This window comes from Amblyomma mixtum, chromosome 6 (genome assembly GCF_055824585.1).
Source record: "Amblyomma mixtum isolate Tamu chromosome 6, ASM5582458v1, whole genome shotgun sequence".
In the NCBI taxonomy this organism is placed as follows: Eukaryota; Metazoa; Arthropoda; class Arachnida; order Ixodida; family Ixodidae; genus Amblyomma; species Amblyomma mixtum.
The window spans coordinates 93,245,085-93,264,923 of NC_143017.1; the positions used below are offsets into that span (position 1 = coordinate 93,245,085).

The following is a 19,839-nucleotide window of genomic DNA, read 5'->3' on the forward strand; positions in this document are numbered from 1 at the left end:
TCCTCTACGCGCTTTAGACAGTCAAAGTGCCCCCTGAATTTTTGCTTTCGCAATAAGAAGAAAACTAAAATATACACAAGCAGCCAAAACTTTGCGTGAAAAACTGCACGAGAACTGATGTGGTTCTATCAGTCGTGCCCTCACTAGGGGAAGGGCTGTTTTTAATGACAAACAATAGTATGAGAAGCAAGTGACCGTATCACTTGAGCTACGCCGGCGCTGGTCGGTCGTGTCGACTGTGTCATGCAGTCGGCGCTCCTGGTACATGATGAAGAATACGCAATGCACGCTAGCAAAAAAATGCATATTTATGAGCAGTCTAGCCGTAAAACGATTTGTTTAGTTGAGCCGTGTAGCCCGGTTGTAAGCATGCATGTGCAAGGGAGAAAACGTTGTTTGAGAAAAAAGACAAATCTATAGTAGAGCGGACCTGACGTGTTGCCATTAAGTTCGTAGCAGCGTAGGAATGGCTGCATGCTTCTATGTAAATTCTCTTCTGTCATTTCACTCACAGCGAAGGAACTTTGCAAGAAGTGACTTTTGAAAGATAGTCTGCACTTTTGGCTCTAGTTTCGACCTTACGGGTTACCTCAACCCTTACCTAGTGCGCAAGGAAGGCGTCCATGGCGGCACGACAAAGATGAGATTTAGATTTATTGGGGTTTAACGTCCCGAAGCAACTCAGGCTATGAGGGACGCCGTACTGGAGGGCTCCGGAAATTTCGACCACCTGGGGTTCTTTAACGTGCGCTGACATCGCAAAGATTAAGGACGCGGTCGATTAAAGCACTTTAAAATTTAATCTCGCTGTTAAGATCTGCTCTTCTATTAGGCCGACAACAGATTGTGGCAGGATGCCTCTTTACAAGGATTAAGGACGTGGTCGATTAATGCACTTTAAGATTTAAGCTCGCTGTTAAGATCTGCTCTTCTATTAGGCCGACAACAGATTGTGGCAGGATGCCTCTTTACAAGCATCAAGGACGCGGTCGATTAAAGCACTTTAAGATTTAAGCTCGCTGTTAAGATCTGCTCTTCTATTAGGCCGACAACAGATTGTGGCAGGATGCCTCTTTAGAAGGATTAAGGACGTGGTCGATTAAAGCACTTTAAGATTTAAGCTCGCTGTTAAGATCTGCTCTTCTATTAGGCCGACAACAGATTGTGGCAGGATGCCTCTTTAGAAGGATTAAGGACGTGGTCGATTAAAGCACTTTAAGATTTAAGCTCGCTGTTAAGATCTGCTCTTCTATTAGGCCGACAACAGATTGTGGCAGGATGCTTCTTTACAAGGATTAAGGACGCGGTCGATTAAAGCACTTTAAGATTTAAGCTCGCTGTTAAGATCTGCTCTTCTATTAGGCCGACAACAGATTGTGGCAGGATGCCTCTTTACAAGGATTAAGGACGTGGTCGATTAAAGCACTTTAAGATTTAAGCTCGCTATTAAGATCTGCTGTTTTATTCGGTCGACAACAGACTGTGGCAGGATGCCTCTTTTTGCCTTGTCGCACATTGCAAGGTCGGTCGCGGTCCGTTGGCGTTGCAACGTGGCGTCCGGCGTCAGTTCGGGTGCGGCAGCTGGCAGAAGTAGCGGGCCACCGTGGAGCACGCCACGTCGTCCCAGCCGAAGTCGATCTCGTTGCTCACCTGCGCGCAGTGCTCGCCGTCGTTGGCGTTGTCCGGGGCGCCGGGTCGCCAGAACTGCGTGGTCCGCAGCTTCTGGCCGTTGGCCACCCACAGCCAGACGCCCTCCTGCCCGCGAATTGGGGTTGGGCGACACATTACAATAGATTAGAACAAAATGCCGATTTGTGTGAGAAACTTTGTCTTACTTTTGTTTTAGTAAATGATATAATAAATAAAAGAATAAAATATTTATTGAATGAATGAATGAATGAATGAATGAATGAATGAATGAATGAATGAATGAATGAATGAATGAATGAATGAATGAAAATATTGTCTTGGACGCAGTTTAAAAACATGACAACGGCTGATGTCCGCGTCTCCACAGCGTTGAACCAAGGGGACACCGGCTTTCAAATCCCCCCAATATTACCACAAATTGCTTTCTTGATAACTGTTGTATCCGGTAAAATGTTTAGAAGAATCCCACAAGGTGGAGTAGATTCCTAATTAGGGACTAATTAGTAATTGTCAGTAATTAGCCATTGGTATTGGCATTTTTAGCTGCATGGCTGCCCTTGGGTGGATGCCAACTCGTTCATCTAAAACATTTCGCCAACACTGTTATTACTTTGAGTTATTGACCAATTCGTTCTCGCCCTACCTTAAAGGGAAACTGAGGCGGTTTTCGAATCAGCTAATTTTTTATGGTTTTGAAGTAGTGTCATTGCTGATCACGTCTGTGAAATTATTTTTTCGATTTTGGCAAAAACAGTGGCGCAATCACCAATTAAAAACGCGATGTTTAAATCTCCCGCGCCGCGCGCGACCGCAGGAGAGGAGAACAGCGGAGAGGGAAACCTCGTCCATGTCGGCCAACGTGACGTCACGTTGAGGAGCCGGGGATACTTCGGCGCACCCGAGAGAGCTTTCAGCGCGCGTTGTTTCTCGTGCTGCATGCGTTGTTCCTCGTACTGCGTGCGTTGTGACGTACAAAGTGTGTCAGCCGACCTTGAGAATCAGATTCAACACGAGGTACTACTCTGCTTTCGTGTCCACGAACAACTACGCCCGCGACTGTGTCGTCTTCCACTGTTTTCCGCAAGATCATACGCTCGCAGCGCAAGCGCTCGCTGCTTTGACGAAGAATTCAAGCCGACCAAAGCAAGCGTACTCTGCTCGAAGCACTTTCGTGAGACCGGCTACATGCAGAGCTAGTCCCTAATGTGATCTCTGGAGATTTCGGTCGCGGCTGAACCATGACGCAGTTCCTTTCATTTCCTCGCGCATGAGAGACGTGTCACCATTTCGAAGAAGCGCCTCTTCTAAAAGCAGAAACATGCTCACTAGAAACACGCCCCTGCAGAAACCTAATAGAGGCTCAAGCATGTGTTGCTCTTCTCAGCTTATAGGTGCGGCCAGACTACCTGAGGCGTGCTCAGCAAGGCTCGGTTATTGATTTTGTACTCGGTTCGACGTGTCCAAGCAAGCAAGCAAAGCAAAACACAATAAAGCAAAGCAAGCAAGCATTGAAGCTCTTCATATGCGGCATCTCGTTTAATCGTATCTAAGCGATTAAAATGAAAGCGTTCGACGTTCTGATTTCGGATGCAAATTTAACAGAGAAATGAATGCCAACCAAGTTTTTGCAAAAAAACATGTCTCGCAACCTTAGTCCGTTTCTTCTTCAAGTTGTGGCAACGAACGAGTTGCATCTAGCTTGGCTTTTAAACACACATATAGTTGGCCACTACTTCACTGAACATAAACTGCAAATCTAGGAAGGGCAAACGTTTCCGAGCCAGCGATTAATATTTTCTGGCATCTGCTGAACGCGCCACGAGTGAAGCAGCAGCCTTGTGCGCGTATTTAGCTTGGTTTCCAGCGCACAATGATTCCTTCAATATCCTGTGGTCACATGCCTCGCAGTGCTTGGCCACTGCGCTTCGCTAATTTTGACATCAGCTTTGTGCTGCTTCATCGTTTCCTTGAAATACTTTCTTGCCCCAACCTACGCCGGGTAGTGAGAATAGGATTTTTTGTACACAGCGCTTTGGGCCTTTTCTTTAGGATGACGCTCTTTCGGGCGAGCCAGGAGTCGTCCGGTGGTGGTAATTGACTTGAGTATTGTTCGCACCCCTTCCTTTCCGAGAATACCAGCCGAGGTTGTGCTGGCACCTTTCACGCATGATCTGCGTACGTGTCTTTCACGCTAGCGTATGCTTGTGCTAGGCGTAGAATTTTTTGCTCGTGTCTTTTTTGCTTTCAGGTGATGCGTGGAATGAACAAACTGTAGTATCCTTTTCTTTAGAGGTCAGTAAAAAAATATTCGCCATATTCGCTTTTACAACGCCACGGAAAGCTGCGATCTGCACTCAGCGCAGCGCCGGATCCGCATCGGCAGCTTCTCCAGTCCTCAAAGTGACGTCACGACCTCTCTTGACCAATCACGGGCGGCGGCGCGCCGCGCGGCGTGCCCCGCGGCAGAGGCCGCATATTTCTGCTAAAAAAGGCAATTCGCGCTTGTTTTTGCCTTATTTGGATGCGATATTCGAGCATACAGCATGAAAAACTATAGGACGCCGCTGCCAGCCTGATTTTCAAAAAAAGTGCTTCAGTCTCCCTTTAAGCTTGCCGTCCCGGTTAGCATAGTTGGTAGAGCAACTGCTCCGGTGAAGCGGTGATCCCGGTTTCGAACTCCGGACCGGGGCGAATTTTTATTTTATTACGAAGTTTGAGAAACCTGTATAGTTTTTGTTTGTAGCCGTTTGGCTGTGCTTGGGTGGGTGCTGATGAACGATAACTCCCTTATTAGAATTGTTGTATCTGCTTGTCTGCCTTTTTTATGCAGTCCCTAAGTTTTATGTCTAAACTCTAAAGGGAAAGAGTCTAAAGAAATTGTTCCGTGACTCATCCCGGCTGGGCATTGAAGACAAAAGCTCGAACAATGGCGCTTATCTCCGTTGCGGTTTTCTGCTTAGATACTCATCTTGCGGAGGAGATCTCTTCACGACTGTTTTAACTGTTTTAATCCTTTTTATTTTGTTGCACTCCCAGGACATAGTGCAGGTCAAGAAGTTCTTTAGAAATTTTTTATCTTTGAAATTCTTGAACGAAATTTTCCGTTCAATCTAGATAGGCCAATAGACACTGCATTCAAGACTTCATAACCAAAAGGTGCGCTTTACGGCAGAAATTATAAGAATGTCTTGACTTGTTGCACGCCGGTAGGAACGCAATGAATCTCAAACCAATCTGCCTCTTTCACCTTTATTTCACATGCGATTTCGTGTTACCAATTATGAGCTTTATTTTCTTTGCAGCTGTCTCTATGAAGCCAGTTTCCTGTGAAGATATTTATTTGCGTCTTCCTCCTAGTTTCTGTGCCCACTGTATTAATGAATTCGCATCGCTCTAACTTAGCGAGTTGTTTTTATTTCTTTGCTCTTGTTTTCTTTCTTCTTTGCAAATTTTTTCTACTACCGTTCCATCCCCTTAGATTTCGATAGCCAGGTGCCCGAAGTCCTGACAGCCTGTCTGCGTTGCACCAGAAGAGGGTTGTCCGTTCATTGTCGATCATTAAGCTCTGCAAGCCCATTTGATCCATTTTCATTTTCCTTAACTTTCCCTAATTATATTCGACTACAGTGCTGTAGTCAATGGCCGGCGGTCAGTTTCCTGATTCCCACATAAATGGCCCTTCACAGTTGCCTTTTCTCTTAAGAAAGACGAGGTCATATTGCTGACGTGGTTTTAAGAGTGGTCCGCGGTTGCAGTCTAAGTGCCGATCGAGTTTCTCGAAGTGGACTTTCATATCTCCTATCAGGATGAAATGTTCATTAATTTTAAATTAGTTTATGTCGAGGCTTAAACATAGTTCTGTCTACATTCTTTATTCGTCTAGATATAAACAAGTCATATCTTCCTACTGAACCATGGATCCACTAATTTTCTTTAAATGCTTCTTTCACGCGCCTCCAATTTGTGATTTGTCAAACAAATACGCCTCTTCCTCCTGCCTTTCCTCATCCTGCTTATTTGTAGCGCTCTTCCCCATACGTCATTTTCTATTACTGGTGGTTCTGCCATATCTTGAAGATGTGTTTCCGTAAATGTGTAAATATTGACGGGCTTTTGTGCAGCTCTTCTTTGCTTTGTCTTCGCATCCATTGGCTTCTGCGTCTCTGCATATTTGTGTAGCTGAGCGTAAAGATGAGGCATTTTATTTTTTGTGCCTTTTCTGTACTCGATCCTGTAATGTTCTTTACTGGTCTTGATTTACTCTACTGTCCTCCGTTGACGTCGCCACCGCCATAACCTACATCTCTTTCCCCAGCTTCTGAGGCTCTGGGGCCACTTAAAAAGCCACCGCTCTTCCAGCGTGCCTCCATCCCAACAACTGCCTGAGTTCACGTTGAAAATGAATTCCAATGCGTGCGAAAGCATCCTGTTGTCCGACGTAGCGTATTTCACGGTTTGTGTCTTATATTGCAAAGTTTCGTTAGATTGCTAGCCTCCGGATTTGCCTGTATTTGTTTTCACAACGTTTTCGACTCGTTGTCCTTGACATACCACCCCTGGCACTGCAGCATCGCAATCTGCACACCGTGCGAGGTTGCCTTCAGGTCATTCACTCCTTTCGAAATTTGCTGCCCAGTACTTCTCGCTTTCCCTCTCAGTGCGTTCTTGAGACCTCCGGCTATCACTACTGAGTTACCGTGCTGGTTTGCCAGGTTCCAGTACTACTTCTGGTTAAGCAGCGCTACCTAGAAGCAAATAGGACAAATTTTATGAGAATGTATAAGAACGCCATTAAAAGCTCTCCTTCCCATCGATTCTGTCGGCTTGGGGTTGAGCCGGCAACGAAGAAAGGAACGGTTCTGGACTCAAAGGAATAGGAGTGCGCTTCTGAATGCGTGAGATAATGGTCTGAAACCCTTTTCATAAAATTAAATTTGCTTCTTTTTTTTTTTGTTTACGCCCAGAATTAACAGCACGCAATTTTTCCTAGGTGTATATTAGCTTTTAGATTAGATATTGAGATGCTTATGTGCGGAAAAATTGCGGGAGACACTTTTAAAGGTATGACGTGATAGCGTATTAGGTTAATTTCCATATATTCAGAAGGACATTCTCTACTTTACGTTCATAGATCCCTGGGAGTCCTCTTACCCTTTCTGGCGCAGTGCTGCAGCGGTTGAGCGATGCGCCACAGCCCTGCGATGACATGTGCTCCCACCGATGGGGCTTGTGCGACCCAGGTTGCTCTTTCCGCGAGCGACTAATTATTAAGTGCCATCTGCCACGATGGGCAGTTTGCTCACTATCCGGCTGAGCAGGTTGTGATGACGTTGCAAGGTCACGTGACCTAGGTGTCCCACCTGCCTCCCAGGTTGTTCTCTGGGCGCCACATGCCAGAGTGATGCTCCTTATTTTTCGCTCACAACGCTGGCAAATCCAACGCCGAATTTTCTGGCTAACGGGGTCTCTAACGCCAGCGGGTTAAAAAGCAGAAAACTTTATTCGTGTATTTCCAGTGGAATTTCCCTAATTAATGGGCTCTCTCCCCGTCTCTCAAACCAAGCACGAGGGATTGAAAGTGACAGAGAGCGGAAAAAACGGCAGGTAGAGAGGGCTTGATCTGACGAAACGGGCTGATTCGGCTGGCATTGAAATCAGTGGTGTTCTAGAAATTCAGGAATATTTCGCTTTCTCAGAAAATTTGAGGAGTAGAATTTCTCAAAAAGAGATGCGTCATAGTTTTCAGCGAATATTAACAAGCGAACTTCTTTCGTTTTTTTTTCGAGCTGCCGCGTAAACAAGTGACCAGAAAGAGAGATCTTCGGGTCTCAGTGAGGGAAACTGCAGTTACGGCAAGGAACTTCACTGACTGAAATTGGGGAGATGCTGACAGGGTGTGCTAAGAATGCGGTGATAAGTCGCCGACAGCGGTAGCTCTGAAACGAAGCGCCCCTAAGATTCCTTATATTCCGGACCAAGAATATCGTGTTCTATTCTACGTCAGTAAATGGCGCACGGCGAATAAGCCTTGCCTGCAGCTGGTCGGTGAGCCCGATGTAGGCCGAGCGCACCTTGGCCCGGCGCATGAGCTCGCGCAGGAAGCGGTTGGTGTCTCCGTCGGCCACGTAGGCCAGCTCGGCGCCGGCGTCGCGAGAGCACTCTTCCGAGGCCGTGGTGAAATTGGCCTCGGTATCGGAGAGCAGGAAGTAGCCGCCTTCCAGGGTGCCAGGGTACAGGGAGTACCCCGACACCGGCACTGTGCGAAGAAACCACACCGATTTGACACCACACCATTAATGGTAAGTCTTCCCAGAGCAAGATCAGCTCTGTGCCAGCCGCCAGCAGTTCTCGGGATCTACTGGTTTGGTTTGGTTTATGGGGTTTAACGTCCCAAAGCGGCTAAGGCTATGAGAGACGTCGTAGCGGAGGGCTCCGGAAATTTCGACCACCTGGGGTTTTTTAATATGTCGCCACCTTTGAAAAATCATTTTTTTGTAAAAATGACATTTTTTCTTTTTTATATTTTGCGAATCCCCAAACATTCAAAAATCTTTTGCAGCAAGAATAATGTTCGTATCTTATTTTGTTCAAAAGATATTGTTACAGGTTCTATTTACAAATATTATTTACAAGGCAGGTCGAGAAGAGCCTGGTGCGCCGGCGGCAGGATACTGGACTTTCTCTTCTTCTTCCAGCCGCCGCACGTCTTCTTTGTTCCTCAGAGCCCATGCACAGCACGTGACATTTCCCCGTTCGCAGACGCCCTCTGGGCCAGTGAATCAATCGGGATCCCGAGAGTGGAATGGCTTCAGCCGTGCGACATGCACGACCTGGGTTGTCCTTGAGCGGCGTCCTTGCGTTGATTGGGGAGAGATGACATAGTTGAGGTCATTGAGGCGAGCAACAACGATGAACGGGCCTGTGTAGTGGGATAGCAGCTTTTCTGATAAACCACGCTTGCGTAGGGGCGTCCACAACCACACAACGTCACCGGGCAGGTAGGAGACATCCTTGCGCCGGCGGTCATAACGCTGCTTAGAGCGATGCTGTGATGCCAAGGTGCGTATCCGGGCAATCCGACGGGCTTCTTCAGCGCGACATAGAGTGTTGGCAATAGAAGGCTCGGTGTCGAGAGAGAAAGGTAAGATGCTGTCGAGGGAGCTTCGAGGCGGACGGGCATAAAGGAGGAAGAATGGGCTGTAACCAGTTATTTCATGCCTCGACGTGTTATAGGCGTATGTAATGAAGGAAAGCACGTCGTCCCAGTTCTTATGGCGGGAATCGACATACATGGCCAGCATGGTCGTGAGTGTCCGATTGGTACGTTCAACCAGTCCATTAGTCTGGGGGTGGTACGGCGTCGAGTGGCGAAAATGGCATGAACTAAGACGCAGAAGCTCTTCCACAACGTCTGCCGTAAACTGGCGACCGCGGTCACTGATAACAACTCGAGGAGGTCCATGCCGGAGGATGACAGCACGAAGAAGGAAGAGCGAGACCTCAGCAGCGGTGGCGCAAGGTAGGGCGGCGGTCTCACAGTAACGGGTGAGGTGATCAACGCACACTATAATCCAGCGGTTACCGTTGGACGAGCGGGGAAACGGGCCGAGCAGATCGAGTCCAACTTGTTCATATGGCGTGCTTGGAGGTGGCACAGGATGCAGGCGTCCAGGCGAAGAAGTCGTGGGAAGCTTGAACCGCTGACACTGCACGCAGGTGGCCACGTAGCGCTGAACCATATGACGCATTTTTGGCCAGTAAAAACGTTCTTTGATGCGGTTAAGGGTCCTGGCAAACCCCAAGTGCCCAGCCGTGACGTCATCGTGCATTGCCTGCAGAACAGAGGAGTACAGAGTAGCCGGAACGACGAGGAGAAAGCGCGCACCTCCAGGCGAGTAATTCGTTCTATAGAGTAAACCGTCGCGAATGCAGAAAGGGCTTGCGGATGTCGGGTCACGGGCTTCGGCAAAAAGCGGCGCCAAGTGCTGATCCTTGCGTTGTTCCGTCTGGAAAGTGCCAAGATCTGGAAACTCTTGGGAAACGGCAGCGAGATAGTCGTCGAAGTTTTCATCATCGGAAGTAGTAACCGTGAGCGGCAGCCGCGAGAGGCAATCTGCGTCGGCGTGTTGACGGCCACTTTTGTAAGACACTTTGAAGTTAAACTCTTGGAGGCGTAACGCCCAGCGGGCCAACCGACCGCAGGGGTCGCGTAGATTGACCAGCCAGCACAGAGAATGGTGGTCTGTGACGACTGTAAAAGCACGTCCATAAAGGTACGAACGAAACCGTTGTACGCCGAAAACAACGGCGAGGCACTCTTGCTCTGTTACAGTGTAATTGCGTTCCGACTTGCTGAGGGTGCGACTTGCATAAGCGACAACGTGTTGATTGCCCTCATGGAGTTGGATAAGCACAGCACCCACGCCGATGCCGCTGGCGTCAGTGTGGAGTTCAGTCGGTGCTGTCGGGCAGAAATGACGTAATATTGGCCGCGAGGTGAGGAGAAACTTGAGCTGCCGAAACGCAGAGTCGCATTCGGGAGTCCAGTGGAAAGGGGTGTCTTTCTGCAGGAGACTTGTAAGCGGGTAGGCTAAATCAGAAAACTTGGGAACGAAACGCCGAAAATATGAGCAAGGTCCTAGGAAACTCCTGAGCTCTTTCACTGATTTGGGTTCTTTGACACTGCTTACAGCTTAAACCTTCTGCGGGTCGGGTCTGACGCCATCCTTGTCAACGAGATGACCAAGCACAGTAATTTGGCGTTCACCGAAGCGACACTTCTTCGAGTTCAGCACGAGGCCCGCTCTCTCTATGCAGTCTAGGACAATGGCTAAGCGGCTGTTATGTTCGGCGAAGGTCCTACCAAAAATGACAACATCGTCCAGATAACACATGCAAACTTGCCACTTCAGGCCACGTAAAAGCGTATCCATAAATCGTTCAAAAGTGGCAGGAGCGTTGCAAAGGCCGAAAGGCATAACATTAAATTCATACAACCCGTCAGGTGTCACGAATGCTGTCTTCTCTTTGTCTTGCGGGTGCATCGGGATCTGCCAGTACCCGGACCGTAGATCCACCGAGGAAAAGTAGGAGGCTGAGTGGAGGCAGTCAATGGCATCATCAACGCGCGGGAGCGGGTAAACATCCTTCTTTGTGACAGTGTTAAGCCGGCGGTAGTCGACACAAAATCGCCAAGTGCCATCTTTCTTTTTGACAAGGATCACTGGAGCAGCCCACGGGCTTGAGGATTCCTGAATGATGCCGCGGTGCAACATGTCACGGACTTGTTCATCGATTATGTGACGTTCGGAAGGCGAGACGCGGTATGGCTTCTGTCGAATCGGCTGTGCAGATCCAGTATTGATCATGTGATGGGTACGGGAAGCTGGAATCGGCGGTGGTTGGTCGCGACCAAAGTCAAACACGTCAGCATGCTTCATAAGAACGGCCACTAGTACCTGGCGGTCGCTAGTGGGTAGGGATTTGTTGACCATGGCTAGGAATTGAGAGTCGCTCAAATCGCGGCGTCTAGTTGGACGAGACACGTTGTCAGTGATCGCGGCAACTGGTACAGAAAAACGTTCTTCAAAGCCAGCAAGTTTTAAACCACATGGCAATACTGCAGGTTCGTTGGAGTGATTGACAGTCCAAAGAGTGGCATGGCCCTTGGTCACATGGACGACGCTGCGGGGTACTAGCACACTTTTCTTTGCACAGTTAAGGGAACAAGGTTCCACCACAGCATCGAAGGCATCAGAAATCGTGCTCGAGGACACAACGGGAACGAATATGGCAGACATTGCTGGAACGACGGTATCTTCAGAGACAGAAAACACTTGGGCAACCACTGGCGAGTCTTCTATGAGAGCTGACCGAAGGCCAGGACTTAACGATATGCCACCACTGCGGAAGTCGAGAGTAGCGCCGCACTGGTGCAAAAAGTCAATACCGAGGATGATGTCATGCGTAGAACGAGGGAGCACCGTGAATTCAGTTCGGAACATGTGGCCAGCGATCACTACATTCACAAAACAAATACCAATCGGAACCAATGATTCTCCCCCTACACCCCGGAATATAACAGCACGATCCCAAGCGAACATTATTTTACGACCCAGGCGGTTCTTGAAAGTTGAACTCATCACTGACACCGTGGCACCAGTGTCCACTAAGGCCATGACGCAAATACCGTCCACTAAAACTTCAAGGCGGTTCCTTAACATAACAATGGGCAGAGGAATTGGCACTATCGATGATCCGGCGACCGCACCTCCATCGGCCGCACACGCTAGTTTCCCGGGGGCGGTGGGTAACGACGTTGGGGAGAAGGCGAGCGGCGAGAGCGGTGCGGAGGTGGAGTCAGACTTCGGTCAGAGGCAGGGGAGTCGTTCCGTGGTGGCGCGTAACTGGATGGGCGCTGAGACGATGTGAAGACACGGTCATGAACAGGCGCATTGAAACTGGGGCGAGGGTATGACCATTGGCGCTGGGAGCGGGAATACTGGCCCCGGCGACGGCAGAATCTAGAGATGTGACCGACCATACCACAGCGGTAACAAAGTGGTGGGTCGGGGGGGCACTCGGGATAACACTCCTCGTAGCCAGTGTCGAAACGACCATCGTACTCCGGCTGCCGCAGGTGGCGTTGCGGACGAGCTGGCGCCCTGGGGCCGGGGCGGGTGATCCGGGGAGCGTCGCTGTAATCAATGCGAGAAGCACTGGTAGGGGCCTGGCCAGACGAACTCCAAGGGGAGGAGCGGTAGGCGGGAGCCGCCTGCAGAGAACAGCTCTCATACGGGACCTCACTGCGGCGCGCAACATCTTGATGCCGGGAGAGTTCGTCACGCACGATTTGACGAATGACGTCAGGGAGAGTCGCCGCATTCACAGGCTCGTGGAAATCCACGCTGGCGACGGTGGTGACGTTAGGCAGGCGACCGAACTTGGGAGTAATTCGACGCAGTTTTAGAGCTTCAAAGGTGCGGCAGTGCTTGATGATATCCGTGGGCGAGTCTAAATTTTCTTTACTAATAAGAAAGCTGTAGACGTCCTCTGCGATGCCCTTGAGGAGATGACCAACGCGATCTTCGTCGGACATACTGGGATTAACGACTTTGCACAGCTTCAAGACCTCTTCTATGTAAGTCGTGCAGGTCTCTCCAGGCACTTGCGCTCTCTGAAGCAAAGACTGCTCAGCGCATTTTCGTTTGGCAACGGTATCCCCGAAGCAGCTGCGGAGCTCTTCCATGAAGCGGTCCCAACTCGTTATTGATGCCTCATGGTTTTCGAACCAAGTTAGCGCAGTGCCATCGAGAAAGAAGACGACATTGGCCAGCTGAAGAGTGGCATCCCAGCCGTTGTATTTGCTCACCCGCTTGTAATTGGTGAGCCAATCATCCACGTCTTCGCCAGCCTTCCCGGAAAACGTCCGCGGCTCACGGTAGTGCTGCCAAGCGGGCGTTGCTGCGCCGGTCGGACGTGCGTCGGCTTCCTTGGGCATTTGCACGGGCAACGGTGGCAATCCGGCGATTCTTCGGCTGCAGCGGTTGCGAGAGGGGTCCGTGGTGATCGACCCAGCACCTGCACCACACTGTTACAGGTTCTATTTACAAATACTATTTACAAGGCAGGTCGAGAAGAGCCTGGTGCGCCGGCGGCAGGATACTGGACTTTCTCTTCTTCTTCCAGCCGCCGCACGTCTTCTTTGTTCCTCAGAGCCCATGCACAGCACGTGACAATATAGCCAACTTTCGAACAGGTGGTGAACAGTTCTGAAACCGAAACTGATGTCAGAAAATGATAACTCAGCGATAATCAGCGGCGTATATTGAAAATTTTCTGTTTTGTTTTAGTCTGATATGTAAAAGATTATTCAAAGGCAATTTTAAGGCTTCCTGTTTTTTAAACATTGCTTTAAATTTCCGCAAGGGGGATGCAAGACGCTACAAGTATGGCTACAAGCGTCTCGGTTGTTTACTTTGCGCGCACTTCACGCTATCGCTTTGAATATTACCGGATTCGTCCTTCAATAATGGCAGCAGAAGTACAGCAGACATTTTGAGGGTAGCAGGCATCGAATCTGGCCTCCACACTCTCCTAGCATGTTGCACCAGTGACCATTACCATGAGATGAAGGCCCAGCGTCAATCAACGGGCGAGGCAAAACATCTCCGCAAGAAAAGACGGGCAACAACAAATGCCAAAAGAGAGCTCGTGTCAGCTAAGGAGGGCCCTAGCTATGAACCTGGAGGATTTTAACTTCCTAGGGCATGAGATCGTGTTTCTACAAGGATTGAAAAACTTTAATCTTGTTTTTCTCAAAACTTTATTTCTCGCACTTTCGTGTTGCGCAAACACTGATAACTTCCAAATGAATACATATTTTTCAATGAAACTTTGCACGCTAGTTCCTTTCTTACTAGCCTGTGCAATGAACTAGGATAAATGAAATCGAATGGAGAGTTTTGATATAATCATGTTTTATGTCAAGGAAGGTAGACAAAAATGACACATTTTTTTGTTTTCTTTAGCATTTTTGCTATAACTTTTTTCTTAATTATCGGATGGCAAAGATCCTAGTTGGTTGCACAGTATGGTTAGTTGGCTAACTCTGTGCCGAAAAGTTTACAATTCCTTCTCTTCATTCACTAGTTATGAGTGTTTGCATAACAGCCATGTTTGGGCAATTTTTTGTGAATAATAAATGCCAGCATGGCTTTTTTCACTCTTTTTTGCTTTGAATATAATATAAAGTGGTGCTTTATAAGGTAAATGTGAAATCAAAATTTAGTGGTCAAAATTTAAAAACATTTTGAAAAAGGTGGCCTCATACCTTAACGTGCACTGACATCGCACAGTACACGGGCCTCTAGAATTTCTCCTCCAAAGGAATTCAACCGCCGCGGCCGGGATCGAACCCGCGTCTTTCGGGTCAGCAGCCGAGCACCATAACCACTGAGACACCGCGGCGGCACTCGGGATGTACTGTCATGTGCCTTATGACGTGGAATCGGCTGAACGAAGGTGGGGTTCTAACTTTAAACAATTCATATGAGCTGTGGTACGCACTTTATAAAGCCCGTTAGATTGCAGTGGCAGTCAGATGAACAATTATTTGGCGTCAGCTGGATTCCTGTGGTTCGCGAAGGAAGTTCCGACCACGTGCTGTGTGGCGAAGGTCGCACAGAGTACGACAGTACGCGACATCTGCCAGCGCCAGATTGCTTACAGCGAAGTAAAATTGTAGCATCTGCCAGCAATACGAAGGACAAAGCCAGAAACAGCGGTAGAAGCGTACAATCACAGTGCCAGTTGCATAGGGGGATGAAAACGACAGAGACGTTGTTCCGTTGGTACTTCCGTTGAGTTCAGTGTTTATGTTCGCGTCAGAACCTAACCAATACTTTGTTTAAAGCAATTTCAAACAGTTCGCATATGATATTTTTTTTTACTTGTGCCATGCACGCAGTTCACATTGGCTTAGAATGTCATTTGTAAACGTCGGTATACGTGTTTTCTTTTTTTTTTTTAGTCTTAGTTAGGTTTTAGCTACATTATTGTGAATTTTCCTTTCCGTGCAATAATGTGTACAGCCGCGCATTTGGGATAACCCTCGTTATTCTTTCTCCCACCATCAATCACCACTCCTCGAAGATACTCACGTTTTTCGCAGGTCGTGTTTCCCGCTATGAAGTAGCCATCGGAGCATTTGCACAGGCGTTTCCGGCAGACCGCCAAGGGACCCGTGCGCATCTGGCACTCGAAGTCTCGGTCACAGGCCTCATTCAGCCGTGGGATGTGCAGCACTGGCAAGATTTTGCAAGAAAACATTGGGTTAAGAAAAAGTACACTGAAGAAGGATGGATAGCTGGGCTAGTTTGTAATAATACATCGGGGGGGGGGGGGGGGGGGGGGGGGTACAGCGCGAACAAGACGAAGAACGAAGCAAGAAGACACACAGGCGAGCGATGAAGAGACGATGTACCCCCACAATGTAAGAAAAAGTAAAAAGTTTTCGTCCTCCTCATTGGCGATGAGGACGCGCGCTCTGCTGCCGTCATCTGTTTGCGTTTATTCTAGCCACTTTTACTCATATACGGCGTTCTGTAGAAGGGAGGTTGCGGTGTCGTAAGTATCGTTAAAGAACGCTAGGCGGCGCCATGAGATCACGTGACCACATTTGACCAATGCCAATCGGTCTCTCTCCGGTCAACTTGTCTGTTCTTAGCGATGTAAGAGCATCACGTGATGAGCACCTGACCAATAATCAAGTAGGCTCCAACCGGAGAGAGAGAGAAAAAGAGAACAAAGGAGAGGCACGGAGGCTATTCAGAGGCAACCATGCAATACTCAGTTGGCTACCGTACACCTGAAGAGGTTGATAAAAGGAGCGAAAGTGAAGATAGAAGGAAATTAAGTTCGTTGTGTAAATGCTATGCCCCTGTGCGTCGTAATCTGTCGTTGGCTTTCCCTAAGAAAGAAAGAGCGCTTTCTGGGCCCGTCAACACGTTAATTCATGCTGTACGCTCGAGTTGAGCGTGATACAGTCTCAGCAAAGCGGGGCGAGAACTTTCAGTGCTCTTTATTAACCCCGCTATCCCAAGGAAATCTGGCGCTCTAATTTGCGGTTGATGTCATCCGTGCCGTGAAGTATGCTCTGTAACATCAATCATTCATAAATATTAGCCTCTCCGGCTGCTTGCCTGGAAGGAAACCGACTACGTTATTCACGCATTAGCGGTTCAGTGCAGGTGTGAAGCCATCGCATTCTTAGTTACCAGTCTGTTCATTCAGCTACATTGTCAGTACTAGTAGAACGAAAAGTGACGTACATGGTTCGCAGGCAGGGGAGCAGAAGCCGTCCTCAGAGCAGAAGGGAGTTTTCCACAGTGGCCCAGTGCGCTGCAAGTGAAGTGTGATAATGCCACACTGTTTGCCATTTACTGGCGCCGCCATGCGGTGCGAATCATCGCATTATATTCGTTATGAACGAATCGACTGTCGACTATTATCAAAAGAACGCTAGGCGATTCGGTTGCAGGTTGAAGAAATGCTCCGGGATGGTGTCATGCAGCCGTCTGCAAGCCAATGGGCTTCGCCCGCTGTGGTGGTCGCCAAGAAGGACGGGACACTGAGATTTTGGGTCGACTATCGAATACTTATCAAAATTACTAAAAAGGACGTTTACTCGTTACCGCGAATCGATGACACTCTCGACCTACTGCGTCATGCCCGCTACTTTTCTTCTCTTGACCTCCGCAGTGGGTACTGGCAGATTGAGGGGGATGAATGGGACCGCGGGAAGACCAGCGAATGCTACCGCTCCGCATGGCGGCGCCAGTAAATGGCCAAGAGTGTGGCATTATCATTGAGAAAGTTTGGATGGCAACACATAGCAATACAAGTGCGCTTATTATGCTGAGTAGGCGGGTTTATATTTGGCTCTCGTGAAGGCCCAGAGTTTATTTGGCATCTCATCAATGCGATGTTAAAAGATTGGCGTTTTCTCATTGTGGCCCTCGACGCCTATAGGCTCTGCCAAGAATTGACCGCTGAAGAGCGTGCGTTGGTGACGGTTTCGAAGGTCTCTTGTAGAAAAATAGAAAATAATAGGTTGGGTTACACTTTTTGTTCTTAGTTAGCTGTCGGTATACGAAACTTGCACTGAATTTCACAGTGCTATGAAACCGGTAACAATCGGTTTCATATTATTTTGTATAGCCAACAGGAAACATCACTCTCGGAGAACTTCAACGGAAGACAGGCTGCGACAGTTATGCCTCTCAATTGTGACCTGCAGTGCTAGTTGCCACTGGAACCAATACTGACTGATAGATTGACTTTTACGAACCAGAGGTGCCCTGAATCACGTTGTATTGGGTGCTTCGGGATTGATTTCAACCACCAAGGGTTCTTTATCTTGCACCGAAGCGCCGGCACACAATCTCGACCAGTTGGTTCTTGCCGGCTTACCGGAATAGCAACTGCAGGGCCTTACTTTGATATTAAAGAAAATCTTGTCACTTTTTCTATGCTTTGAATTCTACCTCCTTCGAAACAAGGCCATTGCGAACGGGAGTGAACCTACTGTCAGACAGAACCCATCGCGCTGAGCCACGACGCTGAGCAATGCAACGCTTAGTCGAAGCCCAAATAGATCCATTTCTTTTGTCAGCCATCCACACGATAGAAGAATGACCTAGTCTGAGAGCATTTTTGAAAGGACTCTCCGTTCTCTGCCATGCCGTGAGTACCAATTTATTCCGGTTATACACCTAAGTGGCACATTTTTGTATTCGTGCCAGTGCTTAAGCCCCTCTGCGTGTTACTTCCGACAAAGCTCCGAACGATGCAGTAAGAGCTTCGAACTGAGCTCTTTTTTTAAACATGCACTATATCTTGTGAGAACACCCACTAATTCGCAAACAGAGTAGCAGAAAGAGACCATACAACATGTAACACACAGCGATGCTGAGTGGCACGTATGTTTAGTTAGGTGAAAAAATGCATCCAAGTACGGCTGCCATTATAAATAATATACGGCGCAGAGGACCGCGTCTCTGTCCGCCGTTTGGGTCATGTCTACTTAAGCCGATCGAAACGGTTTGGCTTGTAGGAGACTATACTTTCTTAGGCAGTCGCTAAAAGCACTCTTATTCATATTAAGAGCTAAGCACAATGTACGACTACAACATGTTAGACGTTTCCCGGAAATGGATTGATGTAGAAGCGAACGCTTTCTTAGTAGCCATGATTTCTTCTTTCAACCCTGCCGCGCTATCACCGAATTGTGTTCCTGAACACTATCGGTTAATATAAAGCAATGCTCTGTAAAAAAAAAAAAAAAACACTGTTTAACGCTCGTAACGAAAATAAAGCGCTCAAGAAATTGCATTTGATGGGAGGAAAACTGAAAGCTCCAAAGAAGCCTCACGAGCAAATCCCGAATTCGGAATCAAGGAAAATACCAGGAGAAAAAGCTGGGGTAAATGTGTTGGGCAAAACTTGCATTAAGAAAATAGATGACCTGCGGCCTGCGAGGGTGACATCATGAAAAATCCCCAGGCACAAAAACGTGGCGAGGGGAGGCAGATGGCTATAGGTGTGGGGAAATTACATTAGGAAGTCTGTTGTGCTATAGTAGCCGCCGCTGGCAAAGGACAGAGCTAATAGGAGGTAATTCGGAGTTTTTTCCTTACTCCCGGGAGGTGCACACAAGCAACCTCATTTATGAGGACTATGATGATTGATAAATGCAATTCATCACGACTGCAACAGAAGCGAAGCGCCGATTTCAGCGGATCGTCAAACTTCTACTGGAGCAGAATCTCTGTTCACGAAGGGCCCTCAGGAGTTCGATAACTAGCATTTTCTTGATTGTTGAATAATGGAAACCTCGACCTTCAGGGGCAGTTTTTCTTCAAGATATTGAAGTACTCCCGAAACGGACTGACTTCCCCTGCGTGCGTGGCTTACTTCGTGTTTACTTCAGACATATGAACGGTGCTGTGTATTCGGGAGCGAGGTATTCACGCACACACAAAAAAAAATGTGAATGCGTATCATGTTCTCAATGGTACCCGAGCTTGAATTTTTGATGCCGACAAAAACACTAGCGGAAATACTCAATCACGAAACTAGTATCGGGAGGAATCAGATCCATGGAGCAAAAATTTCACCCGCGTGTGTTCCAAGCTGTGTGGTAGTGCTTTCCATCTATCTCAAGTACTTCCTCCTGAAGCATTGGTTTATTCGGGCTCAAATTGCACATACAGACGCATTTATGCGATTTCAGATTCACAGTAGTTGATATGGAATCGCTGCTAGCTTGGCACGTACGACATGAATAAAACACTGGTGCTGTATTTCAGTTCGCTTTTCGAAAAAACGAGCTCGAAATACCGGTGGATCTTTGCCTCCATCTGCCGGCTACAAACACCTAACTCAGTGAACGACGGTGCTTACAGCCTTTGCAGCTACTCCTGATGTGTCTCGAGCTGAATAAAACCAAAAAACATACCGCGCAAGGTGGACCAGAACGAGTAGACATGAAATTCTTGAACATCGGCTCTAGCTTTGGAGACGCAGCATCGTTGCTCCTTGAGTTACCATTATTGCCTCTTACCGGCAGGTGGCGACAGCGGTACCGACCACTGATACTTAATGCATTTTTAAATCGAGGAACCTGTT

General features: G+C 48.1%; 2 protein-coding genes across 2 annotated transcripts in view; both read right to left on the reverse strand.

The window, feature by feature from the left end:
* Positions 1 to 1,313: 1,313 nt before the first annotated feature.
* Positions 1,314 to 19,839, reverse strand: part of LOC149339711 (uncharacterized) — a 30,270-nt gene continuing 11,744 nt past the window's right edge. Inside the window, exons 3-6 of the mRNA XM_089548395.1 lie at positions 16,482 to 16,551; positions 15,312 to 15,455; positions 7,683 to 7,906; positions 1,314 to 1,755 (exon numbers count right to left, since the gene is read on the reverse strand). Of these exons, the coding sequence (XP_089404521.1) occupies positions 1,564 to 1,755; positions 7,683 to 7,906; positions 15,312 to 15,455; positions 16,482 to 16,551 (630 nt within the window). The 3' untranslated portion in view covers positions 1,314 to 1,563. The remainder of the gene's footprint in view (positions 1,756 to 7,682; positions 7,907 to 15,311; positions 15,456 to 16,481; positions 16,552 to 19,839) is intronic.
* Positions 10,957 to 13,358, reverse strand: LOC149339712 (uncharacterized). The gene has a single exon (XM_089548392.1). The coding sequence runs from the start codon at positions 13,148 to 13,150 to the stop codon at positions 11,939 to 11,941; it is 1,212 nt and encodes a 403-aa protein (XP_089404518.1). The 5' UTR covers positions 13,151 to 13,358; the 3' UTR covers positions 10,957 to 11,938.